The sequence below is a fragment of the Elephantulus edwardii genome, unplaced genomic scaffold (assembly GCF_000299155.1).
Source record: "Elephantulus edwardii isolate Elephantulus edwardi_28Jun2011 unplaced genomic scaffold, EleEdw1.0 scaffold00002, whole genome shotgun sequence".
Lineage (NCBI taxonomy): Eukaryota > Metazoa > Chordata > Mammalia > Macroscelidea > Macroscelididae > Elephantulus > Elephantulus edwardii.
The window spans coordinates 42,803,405-42,819,635 of NW_006399752.1; the positions used below are offsets into that span (position 1 = coordinate 42,803,405).

Sequence of the window (16,231 nt, forward strand, 5' to 3'; positions counted from 1 at the left end):
AGCTTGATTTAATAGGGGAATTCCACCAAACACCGTCTGCCATGGGTAACCATTATCGCATGTGACACATCAGTGTCACAGTATTCAGCTTCACAGCGACCACAAGTTACCTCTGTACAGCAAATGGACACATCAGGGCTATATGACCTTTGGCTTGGTAGCATCATATAGACCTTTTTATTCCCACCACCACCAACAACACACACAATCTCCCACCAGGACACACAAAAGGTGTTTGCCACATAAAAAAAAAACAACTAATAAAATGAAACAAAAATCCACCAGTTGCCCCCAAGTCACTTCTGATTGATGGCACTGTGTCTTTGCAGAGCAGACCTGACGCATTGGGTTTTCAATGCTGTGACCTTATGGACGCAGATCACCAGGCCTTTCTTCTGAGGCACATCCGGGTGGGTGATCTGAACAGCTAACTTCTCAGTTAGTAGACGAGTGTTTACCAAATATGCTACTGCTACTCGCAAAGTAGGAAAGAGCTGGATGCTCTCTTACCCTCGGGACCAGGGGCTGGCAGGAGGGCTGGGCCTGGCTCCACCAGCCTGGAGAGCTGAGCTGGGAGCCGGTGTGATGGAAGCAGCAGACCTGACCTGGAGCTGGATGCCCTGGGAAGGCTCCGGCCGGCCAATCACTACGGGAGAGTCACTGAACTTCTGAGCTTGACTGTCCTCATCTTTGCAAAACCACTTTCCAGATTAACATGTTTTAAGACATCATAACGCACTTTCACCCCATCACAACCAATACTTACCAAGTCCACGCTGCATGCCTGGTCACTTCGGAAGCCGTGGACCCAGTATACAATGCAGATGTTAATATCTGCTAATCATTTTTCCACTGTCTCTCCCTTCCCTGTCTGCAAAGGGACAAGGTCAGACCTTCCTACCACTCAACTGCCCACGCGGAAATCCGTCACTTTTTATCCAAAACGTACAGTGATGCCACCGGGCCACATGGGGAAGACATGCAGCCAGCTTCCCCCTAGAAGGGGGGACGGCGAGAGCTGGTCTGCAAAGGACTTGTTATCAGGAGGGACCATGCCTTGGAGAAAGACGTCGTGCTGGGTAAAACAGGTCAGGGGAGGAGAGGAGGACCCTTGAAGAGACAGACTGACACAGCAGCTCAACAAAGGGCTCAAACAGAAAGGCAATCTTGACAGTGGTGCAGGATTGTTGTTTTGTTATTGCTATTGTTTGTTACTGTTGTTGTGAGAGGCTGTTGAGTCAATGAAGATTCATTGTGACTCTATGAATAGATGGAAACCTTGCCCCCGCCCCGCCCCGCAAGTCATCCTCACAGTACCGCGTGCTCAAGCCCACTGCTGCAGTCCCTGGGTCAAAATCAATCTCGCCGAGGGTCTTCCTCTCTTCCTCTCTCCCGCTGACCCTCTGTTTTTCCCAGCATGATCTCTTTCTCCAAGAGTTGACTCCACCTGACAACATGCCGAGAGGACTTGAGACGACCTTCACGATCCTTGCCTCTCAGGAGCAGCCCGCTCTAAGCAGCAACTCTGAGGCTGCACTTCCTCCGAGGGAGACGTGGTTGTTCTTTGGACAATCTGAGCCCTGGTGTTTACAATTGCTTTGCACACCTCTGAGAACTGGACAATGAATAAAGACCAAAGAAGAAACAGTCTCTGAAGCGTGATAAAGACCAAAGAAGAAAGAGTCTCTGAAGCGTGGGTGTGGCGATGCTGCTGCACTGACCTCCGGAGGGCTGCCAACAGCTAGGACCGGGCATGATTTTGTTCTCTTGTGTGTGGGGTTACTGTGAATCGGGCTGACTCAAAAGCACCTAACCACACAACCATCCTAAGAAATGGGTCCCCACGTCAACATGCTCAGACTATGTGATGGAACTTGACTCAGGGGCAACAGAGCCAGTTCAGGACCAGTAAGTTCCCTCGGTTCCTCAACACCGAGTATGTTCCCTCCACAGATGGTGATAATTTCAGCTGCAGATCAGCTTTACACAAGCCCCAGCACACACCGGCTCAGCCCACATCAATACCTTCCAGCTAAGAGAGCACGCTGGGGGGAGTCAACCCGCAGGACACCATGGCCACCCACTGGGTCACCAGGACACCTGAGTTGTCTCAGGACAGGTGGGTCTAGCTTGAAAAGGAACATCAGCAATTTCACCACAGTCTAGGCTTTTCTACCCCCACTACGTCCCAGACAGGTGTCTCCAGAGCATCCTGAGGTGAGGGAGGCTGTGGGGACAGCGCGCATGCTGTGGGCCAGGCGCTGAGGGTAGACACTGGCTGTCAGAAGAGAGCAGAGCCAAGCTACGTGTTAGAGGCAGAGCTGGGCCTCACTCCTGCTTCATCTACTTGTAAGTCTCACGACTTTGGACTGCTCCATTGGTCTTTCCTGACCTGGAAGATGGGGATATGCCCTGCTGGTGAGGGTGACGGCAGGACTGTCACCCTGGCACGTCTTCCTTTCCTCTGCACACGTTCAGAGCCTCCTGAAGAGTCTTCTAACAGCCCTGGAACAGGCGTGGACTATTCTACCCATTTCACAGCTGAGCAAACAGAAACCCAACTCTACCAGGTGACTTGCTGAGCACGTGGGTAGTTAAACCAAGTGATACCCGGCCAGAACAAACCCTCCAAGGGTTTGTGCAAAGGACTTTCAACTCATCATTCCACCAGGTCCTCCACAAAAACACTCCAACAAGAGATGGGGCCAGAGCTGAAGCCAAGCACCTCCCTGCCTGAGGCCTGGACACTGTCCATGCCCCTAACTGCCTGCTTGCTTGCTACATCTGAGAATTTTCTGTTTAAGTGAAAATTGTCTGTAGCTCAGGACAAATAGACAATGGAGAAAAACGGCACCTGTAGCAAGCACTGAAGGTGTCCCTGTGCAAAGATCTGATGCCCATCTCTAGACAAGTTTGCCATAATATCAGCTCAAAGATGTCAAGTTCATTCATCTTTTAGTGAACACATCATGGTCCTATATGAAAGTAACAACACCCTGCCTTGTTTTCACTGATGAAAGGAAATCCATCTATATTATGCCCAAGTCATTTGTTCCCCAGGCTCTACTCTTTCCATACACAGCTGAGCAAGATCACCCCGTCCACCTTGACCCATGGAGGCTCTCAAATGTGAAAGGACTGGTTTCAATTTGCTGAGTGAGCTCTCAGAGCCAGTGATGGAAACTTCCATGGTTAATAGACATTGCTCAGCGGTCTCCCCCACCCCTGCCTTTCAAATGGCACCCAGGGTGTGCATCATACCTGCTATGCCTTAGATACACCTTGTATACAAGATGCCACCCCTGTATCAGACTCATGTCCCAGAAGAAGCTGAAAGAGAACAGCCAAACTCCCTCAAAAACAAAACAAAACAAAGACACCCACCGAACAGAATTTCAAATTCTCCATGGAATCCAGAGTCTCTGGATCTACAGAAGCTGGGTAAGTCTCTGAAAGTGTTGCCGTGAAACAATCTTCAAATCTTAAACCAACTCTATCCCCCTGGAGTCTTCTGTGGACCAAAAGGGGCAGATCGTCATTAGCAAAGTTTGTCTGCTTTGAGCATTGTGCTCTTTTAAAGGATGATCTAGGCCAGGTCTGATCAACAACGCAACTCAGAGGTTCTGACAGGAGTTTAAAGCCCGTGAATACAATGGTGTTGGAACAGGGGAGCAGGAACAACTTACAGACGTGGTGACCAACATCAAGAAACTGTACATATAGAAATTATTGAAACGGCCTCTCTTTGGTTTTGATTTTAACTAAAATGTAAACCTTTAAACAAACTATCTCCTAGGGTGAGTAGAATCCATCAGCTGGAGTGTTACACCCCTGGGAATTTCCATTCCAGAGAAGGGGCCCAGCACCCCAGAGTGACCTATCCTATCTCCTTCCATGTGTGTCCCCTTGCTGGCAGGTCACCCTAACATGCCATCAGCCAGTAACAGGCCCCTGATCGGCTACCCCTAGAGTCCAGGCAAACAGATCACGGTGAACGAAAGTGAAGCCAACAGCGGCAAGGGGCACACAAACAAAACTGGAGAGCAGAGAACACTTAGCCTCGAGGAGCGCCGTGAGAACAAAAAATAAATGTTTTACACTCTTGAATGTGACCTTTTCAGTTGTTGGATAAAGAAAGCACTTGAATTGCTTAGCAGCATGGCTGATTAATGTGTGTACGTTACCTTTCCACAAGTGCCAGCTACCCTTTCCCGCTCAGGGGCATGAAACCACCATTCCCAGCTCAGCTCAGGCTGCTAGTACACACGATAGCCCATCTCCCGGTCAGACCCGGTGCCACGGGTGAGGGCATCTGTTTCTTACCAGGGTCAGTGCAGTTCTTGGTCACTGGTGTCCCGTTCACTGGTGCCATCAGCTTTCTGTTCCTCCACGTGTCTGGCGGCCCTTGTTTGCTAGCAGGAGCTGATCTGTGCCCTGCAGCAAAAAAAAAAAAAAGAAGGCAATGTAGCACCCATATTCCCAAAATGGCTCTGCGTGTGTGTGTGTGTGTGTGTGTGTGTGTGTGTCCAACAGCCCCATCTGAAAGCACCTGTGGAGAGGGATACACTCTTTAGAAGGGCCTCATCTGCTTACAGACAGCCATCTTTCTTGAATCTGCTCTGGGTTTCCCCTCTAGTTCCAGATGAGTCAACAATACATAATGTGACTTTGGGTAAGACCACCCTAAGATCCTCAGAGGCTGGATCCAGTTGTCTGGAGGTCAACTCCGACACCAGGTGACCATCACAGTCGAACTGTGTTCGACAAAATTTTCAACAGCTGGTATTTCTAAGAAGATTGCCAGGCCTTTCTTCCAAGGTGCCTCTGTATAGTCTCGAACCACCAACCTTCCAGTTAGCAACTGAAAGTTAAGCATTTGCATTACCAAGAGACCCCAGGGTTCAGACAGATGGCCTTTCTGTAAGTTTTCTTCCAACAAGCACACTCAAGCAGCCCCACTATCTGTTAGATAGTGAAGTTCTATAAACAGATAGTGAAGTCAGCACACAGGGAGGGAGGGAGAGAGAGGATCTCGCTCAGTGATTCTGACACGCAAATGTGTGCACAGCACTTGAGGATGGTAAAATGCAAATTCTAAAGGTCTAGGGTGAGACTGGAGACTAAGCTGCTGACCAGATCCCACCCAACAACGATGTTCTGAGGGTCACACTCAGATGAAAGGGGGCACATTCGGATGCCAGGAACCAGTTGAGTGTAAATGAAAGGTAATTCCTGATCAAGTAAATGCAAAACAAGTCTCACTCTGTGACCTTTACAGAATTCATTTCTTCTCCCCATTGCACATATCCTCGGCAGGATAATAACGTCTCTTCTATTCTGCTGACATCAAAGAGCCTCTCGGTATTTTGTTATTTCTGGTGTGCAGTAATTGAGGGAAGAAAACACACCAACTTGTCCAATTGCAACACTCCAGGTATTAAGATGTTCAAATAACCTTTCTGGGTTTCTCTTGCAAGAGGCATATTTTAACCCTATAGTCACAAACCCAGAGTTTGGTATTTGAAAAGCAGTATAAGTATTTTTAAAAGTTCAAGGAAGTTGCATGTTGCTTTTTACCTGTCACTATAAAGCTCTGGCCTCTAGATGTTCAGACCTTTTTGATGGCCAGGAAGGGACGACAGCGTTCTTTGCACTCCAGGATGAGGTTGCTAAATCATCTACATTTCTTCTTTAAATTTTAAAAACAAACCAAAAAGATCTGAGGCTCCAACTCAAAATGAGAACGGTGGGGAAATGACCGTCTTCAGAAGGTTACCGACTCCAGTGGTCCCACAAAAGCACATTTTTGGTTAAGTTTCTTTACCTCTCCCTCTCCATCTCAAATTTGCATCTCCTGAGGGAATCCCAACTCCCAGGTCTCTTGACAGAGGAGGAAGAAGAGGAGAGTGTGGATGGAAGCACCTTCTCCACGCAAGGGTGTTACCCTGGAGCAAGCCCCTGCAGGCAGAGCCTGTCCCACACTTTCAGGATTTGAGGGGGCTTCGAGAAGGACACCCAGGGCGCCCCTCTGGACGTGGACAGGGGCAAGGAAAGGGTGGAGAAGCAATAAAGTTCCCACCTCTGAATCTGGGCTTTTGAGGGACACCAGACACAACCCTGGCCTTCTTAAAAGGAAGATAACAGGCTGCTCCACTTTCCCCTTTCCATACCAGAAAAATCCACTTTTGACCCACTGGTGCCATGACCCATCCCTGTGCACCCCTGGGACAGGACATGGGCCCCAAGTGGCCAGCAGTTTAGGCTTTCGTCTTCACAGTAACAGACCCACAGCCACGACTTAAGCCCCCAGGGGCCGCATGGCAGCTCAGGGGAACCCGCGCCACAGCTTAGAGGGCAGATATCAATCCTCCTGGGTGCGCTCTACGTGCCCGGTGGGGAGGGGACTGAAAGGACCTTTGAGACCAGCTGGCGAGGAGGGGGAGAGGCCTTGGAACTGCCCTGCCAGCTTCTTAGCCCAAGTCCTCCAACTCCCGGGGCAGGGGTAGGAGCAGCAGGCACCCAGCACCTACCCAAGCTGCCGAAGAGGCTGGACGCACAGCATACCAGGGCCAGCACCGCGCACACGAAGCCAACTTGCTGTGGCAGCATCTCTCGCCTCCTACGAACTTTGCGCGGCCGGAGGGGCCCACGGAGCGCCATCCCGGAGCGCTCGGGTGCCGTTCCCGCGAGGCGTTGGAGACCTTCAGCAGCGGTAGTCCTCTCTTGGAGCTCAGCAGAGCTGGGGCTGGAGCAGGCGCCACGGAGCTTAGAAACGAGGGGCTCCGGGCCAAAGCCTCATGCCCCGCGGGCAAGGTCGATCAGAAGCCCAAGCAGGGAGAGGGCGGTGAGGCGCGCGGCAACGCCGGAGCTTAGGGTCCCGCGCGCGGCGTGCGCGCTCCGAGCACCATGGCTCCGGGGCGAGGAGGCGACGCCGGCGCGGTGGCGCTGGCGGCCCTGGCTCGCAGGGCTGGCGCAGTCCGGGCGCTGGAGCCGCTACCTGGCCGCTCGGCGCGGCGCGCTCGCCCGGGGGCGCAGGTGGGAGCACTCAGTGCGCCCCCGCGGCCCGCGCCGCCGCGCCCGCTCGCAGCATCCTCCCCCTCCAAGTTTGACGGCGGCCGCGCAGCGCGCTCGCGGGGCTCCCCTGCTGGCCGGCGAATGAGCCCGGGCAGCCGGGTCCGAACCGGGGCTGGGAGTGGGCTGGATGCGCGGGACTTGTGCACTGTCGCCACAGGCAGGCTCGTCGTTGGCCTCCGAGGGTGAGCTCTCCCTGGGAACTTTGTCTCTAGCTCCTGGCTGCGGGCGCCTGCGTCTGCGAGGCGGCGGTGCCTCTCCTCTCCTCCCAGCGCCCGCCTCCCTTCGCTCCCTCCCTCCGAGCACGTGTATTCCTCCCCTAGGGCGCACTCACCCGCGCGCTCCTCCCTCCCTCCTCCTCCCGAGGCTCAACTACTGACCGGTGCCGGCTCCCTCCTCCAAGCTGCCTCTCTGCCTCCTCCCCTGGGCGGCCGAACCCAGCCTTTCCTTTCCCCTGCGAGGCAGCTGCAGAGAGGAACAGGTAATGGCACCGCCCGGGTGTCGAAACGAAGGTTTCTGCAGAGCAGTCTCCTCTGTCTGCGCCCCCCAGGTTCCCCAATGCCCACACCACCTCCCCGGAGAGCGCGAAGCACGAAACAGAAGAAAAGCCTAATGGTTGTGCGGAGCCAACAAGCTCCCGCGCCCGTTGCGCGCGTCTCCTGCAGGCCTCCAGGGGCGGGGGCGCGAGGCCGACCTGCTAAACGCCGGCGAGGTTGCAGAGACCTGAGAGTTCTGGGCTCTGCCACAGAGTGGAGCTTTAGATAACCCGGAGCCTGGCCGCGGTGTAAAGCTATCTCGGGATTTTGTTAATATTTCTCCTTCCTCCCCTTCACTGATCGGCTCTCTAGAGGAAACACACAACCCCTGAGTATGTGTAATCCAGCTGCAGACAGGTGTACTCCAACTGCAGCCTCCCGCTCCAGCTGAGGGTCAGTGACAGCTCCTGGGACGACTCTCTGGCCTTCGAGTCCTTTCATCACGCGTCTGTTTCAGGTCTACTAGGGGTTAAGTCCACTTAAATGGTTTTTTGGAACCAGGCCAGGTCTGTTTAATTAAATAAATACATACCCACTGTGTGCAGGCTCTGTGCCATGGGCTAGCTGGGAACAAAACAAAACAAACAAAGTGGGTCAGACCCAGTCCCTGCTTTCAAGGAACCAAAAGGAAAGGAGAGCCAGGCCCTGGGATAAAGGTTTTTAAGTAGGGTGGGCTGGGAACGTCACTTTGGCAAGATCTCCGTCTGTTCTCTTCTCATCAGAAGGTGTCCTGAGGGCCTGGGCCCCTCCTGGGATCCTGTAGAGGTGGAGCCTCACTGAGAGAATTTGCAGGGTCCCAGGATCCCAGGCACACTTAGGGGAGAGAAGCCCCGCCCTTTTGAGTTTGTCCCAGGGCCGCTAGCCGGTTGTGTGATTCCCTTTGGACAGAGCTATGCTCACCTAGCACAGTGGTGGCACAGCCAAGAGGCGCCAAGCCGGCCAGGGGAGGAAGAAGCTTCCTGAATGCTTTTCAGCAGTGCATGCAATGACACTGAAGACAGGAACCTTAGAGGGTTCACTGTGGTGGAAACTTCTAGAGGGAATGAGATGGAAATGGCCTGGGTTGGCATCAGGGCGGGCACATCATGTAGCTCCTGCTTTGTCTTGAGACACACACCTCCACCTGTGAGCACTTCCAGCTCTCTCCTGCAGTGACCGGAAAGACAATGTGACAGAATTGACTTCCCATTAACCACGCTGTGCAAAGCTGCAGTCGTCAACAGCAAGTCTAACTCTGTTGCCATTGTGTGGGGACTGACTCCTAGCTGACCCTCTGATGGGTCTCCGAGGTGCTGAAAACCCATAAGACAATATTAAACATGACACTTGACGGGCTAACCGAGGACCCTCGGCATCAGATCATGTTGAAACAATGCTGCACTGGTTCTCTCCCTACGTGATAGTCAAGCTGGTGAAACCAACTCCAACAGACCAAGTGATACATCCTCACTAGGATTTAATAGTTTCTCAAGACCTTTATCCATGGAGCTGACCTACAGCTGGTGGAAATAGAAATGTTTTCAATCCCAAACAGGCCCGAGGCATCATTCGGTGCTGATCTGGAGACGTTTAACCAGCTCTCGCCTAGAATTCTTCTTTTCTTTGACATTTCCCTCTCCACCTGCTTGCAGTCAATACCTAGACCGCTTGGAGTAACTTTGCAGGCACAAATGGATTTCTTTTATTTGACAGCTTAAAAAGCAATTTGCTTGAAATGATCCATTTTGCTTCATTTAAATAGTGCCCATTATCAAATAGCCTGGCTGCAGCTCTCATGATTCACAGCAGAACAGAGAATAGGATTACGTATCGTTCCAATTCAAGAGCACATTCCCCAGGTGGGAAGTGAGTCCCTGCGTTGATCTGGGGCCCTGGGTCTGAGTCCAGACTCAGAGCCAGGAGACTCAGAACATCTTCTGCTCACACAGGCGTCCTCCTGATCTGACTCGGATGAGAGCGGCTACAGGTCATCTTGGTTTAGCTATTTGCATAAGTTCACGCTGTAAGAGAGGGCCAATGCTGGGTTGGATTTATCCTTCCCTCTCCACGGTCAACACTCTTGGCACCAGCAGTCAGGAAATCAAAAAGCGTATTGCGATAGGAAAGTCTGCTGTTAGGGACCTCTCTCAAGTACTCAAGAGTCTCTCTGGAGACTAAGGTGCACCTGATACAGGCCATGGTCTTTGTAATCACTTGTTATGCATCAGAGAGTTGGACAATGACTAGGGAGGACAGAAGGAGAATTGATGCCTTTGAGCTGTGATGTTGGAGAAGAGTATTGAATATTCCATGGACTGCTAAGAAAACAAACAGATTCAACCTGGAGAGGATTAAACCAGGCTACTCCTTGGAGGCAAGGATTCTGGGGCTTCGTCTGACATACTTTGGACATGTTGCAAGGAGGGACAGGTCCTTGGAAAGGGACATCATGCTTGGGAGGATGGAGGGACAGCGCAGGAGGGGAAGACCCTCTATGAGGTGGATTGATTCAGTGACTGGGGTAATCAGGATGGGAGTGTCAGAGACAGTGCGATTGGCACAGGATAGAGCAGGGTTTAGGGCTGTTGTACATAGGGTCACTATGAGTCGCAAACGATTCAACGGCACATAACAACAACATGAAATGAAAACCATTACCATCTAGTGTGTCGGAGATGTGAGGATGGCGCAGGATAGAGCGAGGTTCAGGTCATCTGTTCATCGCGTCACTATGAGCCATACTTGACTCGATGGCACCTCACAACAACCATTTAGTACATTTTCGTACTCAGTTTTTAACAGTTTACTGACTCAATCTTCTCCAGGATACATGTTGTGCTAAGACTACCTGTCACAGTGACCTATAAACAAGAGATTGGGACCTTGCTGTGTCCTACACCATCCTCACAACCTTCGCCCCCCCATGTCACAACCCCCCACGCCCGTGTCACAACTCCCCCAACCCCATGTTCAGGCCTGTTATTGTAGCCACTGTGTCAGTATATCTCACAGAGTCTCTCTCTCTGTCTCTCTCTCTCTCTCTCTCTCTCTCAGACCCTCTACCTTTTCCAGGATGATCTATTTTGTCCAAGGACTGGCCCCTCCTGACAACATGCCTGGGTGTGTGAGATGCAGTTTCACCATCCTTGCCTCAAAGGAGCACTCTGGTCACACTTCCTCCAAGACAGAGCTGTTCTCTTGGCAATCCATGGGCTTACCAATGCTCTTCACCAGGGCGTAGCATAATTAGAACTCAGAACCACTCTGTTTCTTTATGGAAGCAGACTGCCACATCTTTCTCCCTTGGGGTGACTAGGAGAGTCGAGCTGCTCAGTGATGGTGAGAAAGTGAGTGAATTTTTCAGAAGCACATCACCAGGCTTTTCTTCCAAGGTGCATCTGGGTAGACTCGTACCTTCAACTTTTTGGTCAGCAGCTAAGGACGTTAACCATAGGCACCACTCAGGAACTCAGAACTCAGCACATTAGATGCTTGATAAATAAAGGATCTGTTGACAGGGTAATTTTTTACTTCCATGTGAAGATTACGTATATGTATGTATATGTGTAAGTGTATGTATATGTATTTATCTGTATATGAAGACAAAGATTCTCACCAGTGGACCATTTGGCAGCATCAGGATGGATGGTGAAGAGATTGAGATTGTTCACAGCTTTAGTTTGCTTGGCTCCACAATCAACACTCTTGGCACCACCAGCCAGGAAATTAAGACATATTGCAATGGGAAAGTCTGCTGTTAGGGACCTCTCCAAAGTACTGAAGAGCAATGGTGTTTCTCAGGAGACTAAGGTGCACCTGATACAGGCCATGGTCTTTGCAATTACTTGCTAAGCATAAGAGAGTTGGACAATGACTAGGGAGGATAGAAGGAGAATTGATGCCTTTGAGCTTTGGTGTTGGAGAAGAGTATTGAGGGTACCATGGACTGCTAAGAAAACAGATTCATCCTGGAGAGGGTTAAACCGGGTGGCTCCTTGGAGGCAAGGATTCTGAGGCTCCATCGAACATACTTTGGACATGTTGTGAGGAGAGACTGGTCCTTGGAGAAGGACGTCATGCTTGGGAGGTTGGAGGGACAGTGCAGGAGGGGAAAACCCTCTAGGAGGTGGATTGATTCAGTGACCGGGGTAATCAGGATGGGTGTCAGAGACAGTGCTATTGGCACAGGACAGAGCAGAGTTTAGGGCTGTTGTACATGGGGTCGCTATGAGTTGCAAGCGACTCGATAGCACATAACAACAACAGCATATGTATATGTATTATATACATACAAGGTCATGGAAGACTGTGGATGTATCTCAGCAGAACTTGAGACTCTTGGGCTCGCCCTTCTGACAAGTGTCTCTCACTGACTAGCTCGTCTCAGTCTAGTTTGAGCTGTCCCCCAGCCCACCCACCTCTGTTCTTTTTCTAAAGGGAAATTTTTTATTTTTTATTACTTTTAGAGGTTTTCTTCCCTGCATTTTGAACAAAACTTTTTGAGTCTTTATTTGCACTGGCCCCTGAAAATTATATAAATGGTCCTTTTCTTTCTTTTTTTTTTTTTTCTTTTCCTTTTCTTCTTCCTCTTACCTCCACCTCTGGACAAGCTCATCAGTTCTCCAGCTGAAATGACCTGCTATCAGCATGTTAAAAAAGAATGGGGTTTGCATTTGAATACATAGGTATGGCTTTTCTAGCGAATTCATGTAGACTTGGAATGTTAGGCTTGAAGGGAACCTTATAATCTTGCAAAGGAAAAAAAATCAGATGAGTTGCAATCTGCTGATTCTCACAGATCTATCTCGTGCTGGAGTCTTCTTGGGAGATCTGATGTGTGTGCCCAGGGGACCGACGGGCCCAGCTGCCCAAACTGGGAACTTGACTTCCCACTTTCCTGCTCTCCAGCCCCATCTACCCCTGGGTCAGGCTTATCCTAACTCCTACTGGCCTCGTGTTATCTCCGTATTTCATCTCCATCAACAACCAAGGCAAAGCCTACTGCCATTGGGTTTATACCAGGCTGATACCAGGACTTTGTTTTGCAAGACCAGAAGGAGGTTCACCAACTTTCTCCTTAATGACCAAGAGCCACTAACTTTCAGTGCCACCCAGGGACCTTTCTGTTAACACTGCTGTCTCTATTTCTCACCTGGATCACACTGCAGCCTTCTTAACCATTGGCCTAACCCCAGTTTTTCCATTACATTCCTTTCTTCATAAAGTAGCAAGAGTGATCTTTTTGAAAGAAAGAAAGAAAAATAATCTGATTGTTTTTTCTTTCCATAAAACCTTGAGAGGTTCCCTGTTGTTCTCGGGATAAGCTTCTAGCTCTTGAACTTGGTTTATAAGATGCTGCATGAACTAAACCACTGTTTTCAATGCTAGTCATCATTTAGAGTCATCTGGGGAACTTGAAAGACACCTGGGCAGAGCATTAACATGAGAATATTCTTCAAGCTGCAGTAAGGATAGTAGACTTCTGATCCAGGTCCTTTAGCCCAATGTCTTATCATCTTTTTTCTTTTTGGATGAAAAGAAACTCCAGCCATACAGGACCTCTTCCAAGGCCACTCCGGGACTCCTGTAGCAACTCTTAACTTTCTGTGCCAGGCACACTTTTCCCACCTCCAAAGCCCCCTTTGTCTGGCCAATGCTTCCAATTTCACAGAAGATACCATTTCCTTCAAGAAGTCCTTGAGAACCCCTATTTCCATCTTGTTTGTGGCATAGTGGGTTACATGTCAGACTGCTAACCAAAACGTTGCTTGTTCAAATCTACCAGCTGTTCCTTGGGAGAAAGATGGGCACTCTCCTTCCAGAAACATTCACAGCCTCAGAAACCTCAGAAAGGATGTTCATGAGTCAAGACTGGCTAGATGCATGTGATTTAGGTTAGGATTTGAAATGCTACCAAATTTAGTGCAACAATGAATGAATGAATAAAAACCCAAAATCTCTGTAAATGTTCATTAAAACTAATAAAATTTAATAAAAAAAAGAAATGCTACCAAATTTTAGCCATGCTGCATTGAACTGTCTATTTGCTAATCTATACAGACAGACCTAGGAGATATTGTGGATTTGGCTCCAGACAATTGCAATAAAGCAAATGTTACAATAAAAGTGAGTTATATTGCTGGGTTTCTGTTTCCTAGCTTGTATGAAAGTTACGCTTGCACTATTCCATCGTCTGTTAGTGTGCAGGACCATGATGTCAAAGTTGGAAATAATCATGAAAAGTCCAAAATATGATCCTGAGACACAAAGTGGGAAATATTACTGTAAAAAGGGTTCCAGAGACTTGGTCTACTGCTGTGTGGTATGTGATGTACGGGGCTGTTAACTGAAGGGCTGGAAGTTCAAATCTACCAGCTCATCCTCCAGGAAAATGTGGAAAGTCTTTTCCCATCAGGATTTACAGCCTCACAAATTGGAACCAAGTCAACAGCTATGAGTTTCATTTGAGTGGGTCCTGTCATAGGTAGGTGCTATCAAGTCACCTGTGACTTAAAGTGAGCCTGTGAACAACAGAGAGAACCTTGCCCCATCCTGTGCCCTCTTCACACTCTCTGCCACGTTCAAGTCCATGGGGCAGCCCTGTGTCAGTCCATCTCATTGAAGGTCTTCCTCTCTTTTGTTGACTGGCTACTTTTCCCAGCATGATGTCCTTTTCAAAGGACTGGCATCTCCTCATAATATTCCCAAAGATTTGTTCAATACAGAATTGCCACTAACCATCAATTGCTAAAAACCACATTCTCTGCAGTGTGCAACAAAGCACAATAAAACGAGGTGTGCCTGTCCCTAGTTCCGCTGAGCTCTGAGGAGAGTTATGACCTATGCTTGGCGGGTGCTCTTTCCATAGTGGTGGATGGAAAAGACGAGCACAAGGATCACACTGGGCAAATGGGACTTGATTCCTCATCCTTCTCCCATTGGCATCTGCCTGATGCGATTTGTCAGCACTGTTGTGTCTCTTGATCCTCATAATTTGTTGATGTTAGCTATTAGCTATTGCGTCAACTCCTGACTCATGTTAACCCCACACATAACAGATCAAACACTGGAAGGTCGTGGGCGATCCTAGTGGTCAGCTGGGCACAGGGCACTTGCAATACACAGGGCGTTAATTGACGGGAGGTTTTTTTAAGTAGATTGCCAGCTGTTTCTTCCTAATCCATCTTAGTCTGGGAGTGCAACTGGAAACTATTTATTGTCATATGTTTTTGCTTTTGTTGTTGTTGTTGTTGTTGTTATGTGCTGTCGAGTCATTTGCAACTATTAGAAACCCTATGTACAACAGCTTTGAACCCTGCTGTCCTGTGCCGACCTTATTATCTCTGACACACCTAGTCCCATTACCCTGGTCGTTGAATCAATCCGTCTCATTGAGGGTCTTCCTTTCCTGCACTGACCCTCCACCCTTCCAAGCATGATGTCCCTCTCCAAGGACTTGTCCCTCCTTGCAACATGCCCAAAATATATCAGATGAAGTTTCAGAATCTGTGCCTCCAAGAAGCAGCCTGGTCTCACCCTCTCTAAGATGAACCTGTTTTTCTCCTAGCGGACAGTGGTATATTGAATACTCTTCTCCAGCACAGCTCAAAGGCATCATTCTCTTCTATCATCCCTATTCATTGTCCAGCTCTCTGATGCATATCAAATAATTACGAAGACTAATGGCCTACATCAGGCACACCTTAGTCTCTAGACTGACATCATTGCTCTTCGGTACTCTGGAGAGGTGTTTCATAGCAGGCTTTCCCAATGCAATTCATCGTTTGATTTTCTGACTGCTGGTACCAAGGGTTGATTGTGGAGCCAAGCAAACTAAAGCTATTAATAATCTCAACCTCTTCGCTGTCTGTCATGATGCTGCCAATTGGCCCAGTGGTGAGAATCATATGGATGTTGAGCTTCAGTCCGTATTGGAGGCTGCAGTTCTTCACCTTCTGCAGCAAGTGCTTCAGGTCCTCCTCAGTTTCAGCAAGCAGGATTGTGTCATCTGCATCATGCAGGTTGTTGATGAGTCTTCATCCTGAGGCCACATTTCTCCTCATCGAGCCCAGCCTCCTGGATGACCTGCTCTGCATACAGATTGAAAAGGTAACAATGTAAATTTTCACTGAGAGATGAGTGGTATTGCATTGGTTGGGAATTAACCCAGATCTCCTTGGAGGAGAATGTACTTGTTCAATTGGCTAATTGGTAATGAATAGGGATAGCTTAAAGGTCTCTAAAACACTAACAGTTCGTCATCCTAAGTCTTCTCTAACGTCCCTCCTGATAATCATTTGACAAAAATAAAGAAGGTAAAAGCAAGAAAAAAACGAGTCCCAAGTGGCTACTATGCAAAACATTGTTAGTTCGAACCCACAAGGTGTTCCATGTGCAGAAGACATGGCAGTGTACCCTGTGAAGGTTTACATTTTTGGAAACCCTATGGGATAGTGTACTCTGTCCTTCACGGTATCTATGAGTCAGAATTAATGGCAATGATGGCAGGAAGTGAGTTCCTTCACATTCAAGTGCCGTGCTTAGGTTGGCATAAGGAGCTATGGTTCCAGCTAGGATTTAAGCCCAGTCTTTTTTTTTTCTATAATTATATTTTATTAATTTTCATAAACATTTACAGAGATTTT

General features: G+C 49.1%; 1 protein-coding gene across 2 annotated transcripts in view; it reads right to left on the reverse strand.

Annotated features, from left to right (window-relative positions):
* SLC24A4 (solute carrier family 24 (sodium/potassium/calcium exchanger), member 4) overlaps positions 1 to 6,660 on the reverse strand; it is a 232,186-nt gene extending 225,526 nt beyond the window's left edge. For both annotated transcript variants that reach the window (XM_006879111.1, XM_006879112.1), the window contains exons 1-2: positions 6,531 to 6,660; positions 4,324 to 4,434 (exon numbers count right to left, since the gene is read on the reverse strand). In XM_006879111.1, the coding sequence (XP_006879173.1) occupies positions 4,324 to 4,434; positions 6,531 to 6,660 (241 nt within the window). The remainder of the gene's footprint in view (positions 1 to 4,323; positions 4,435 to 6,530) is intronic.
* Between the last annotated feature and the right edge of the window lie 9,571 nt (positions 6,661 to 16,231).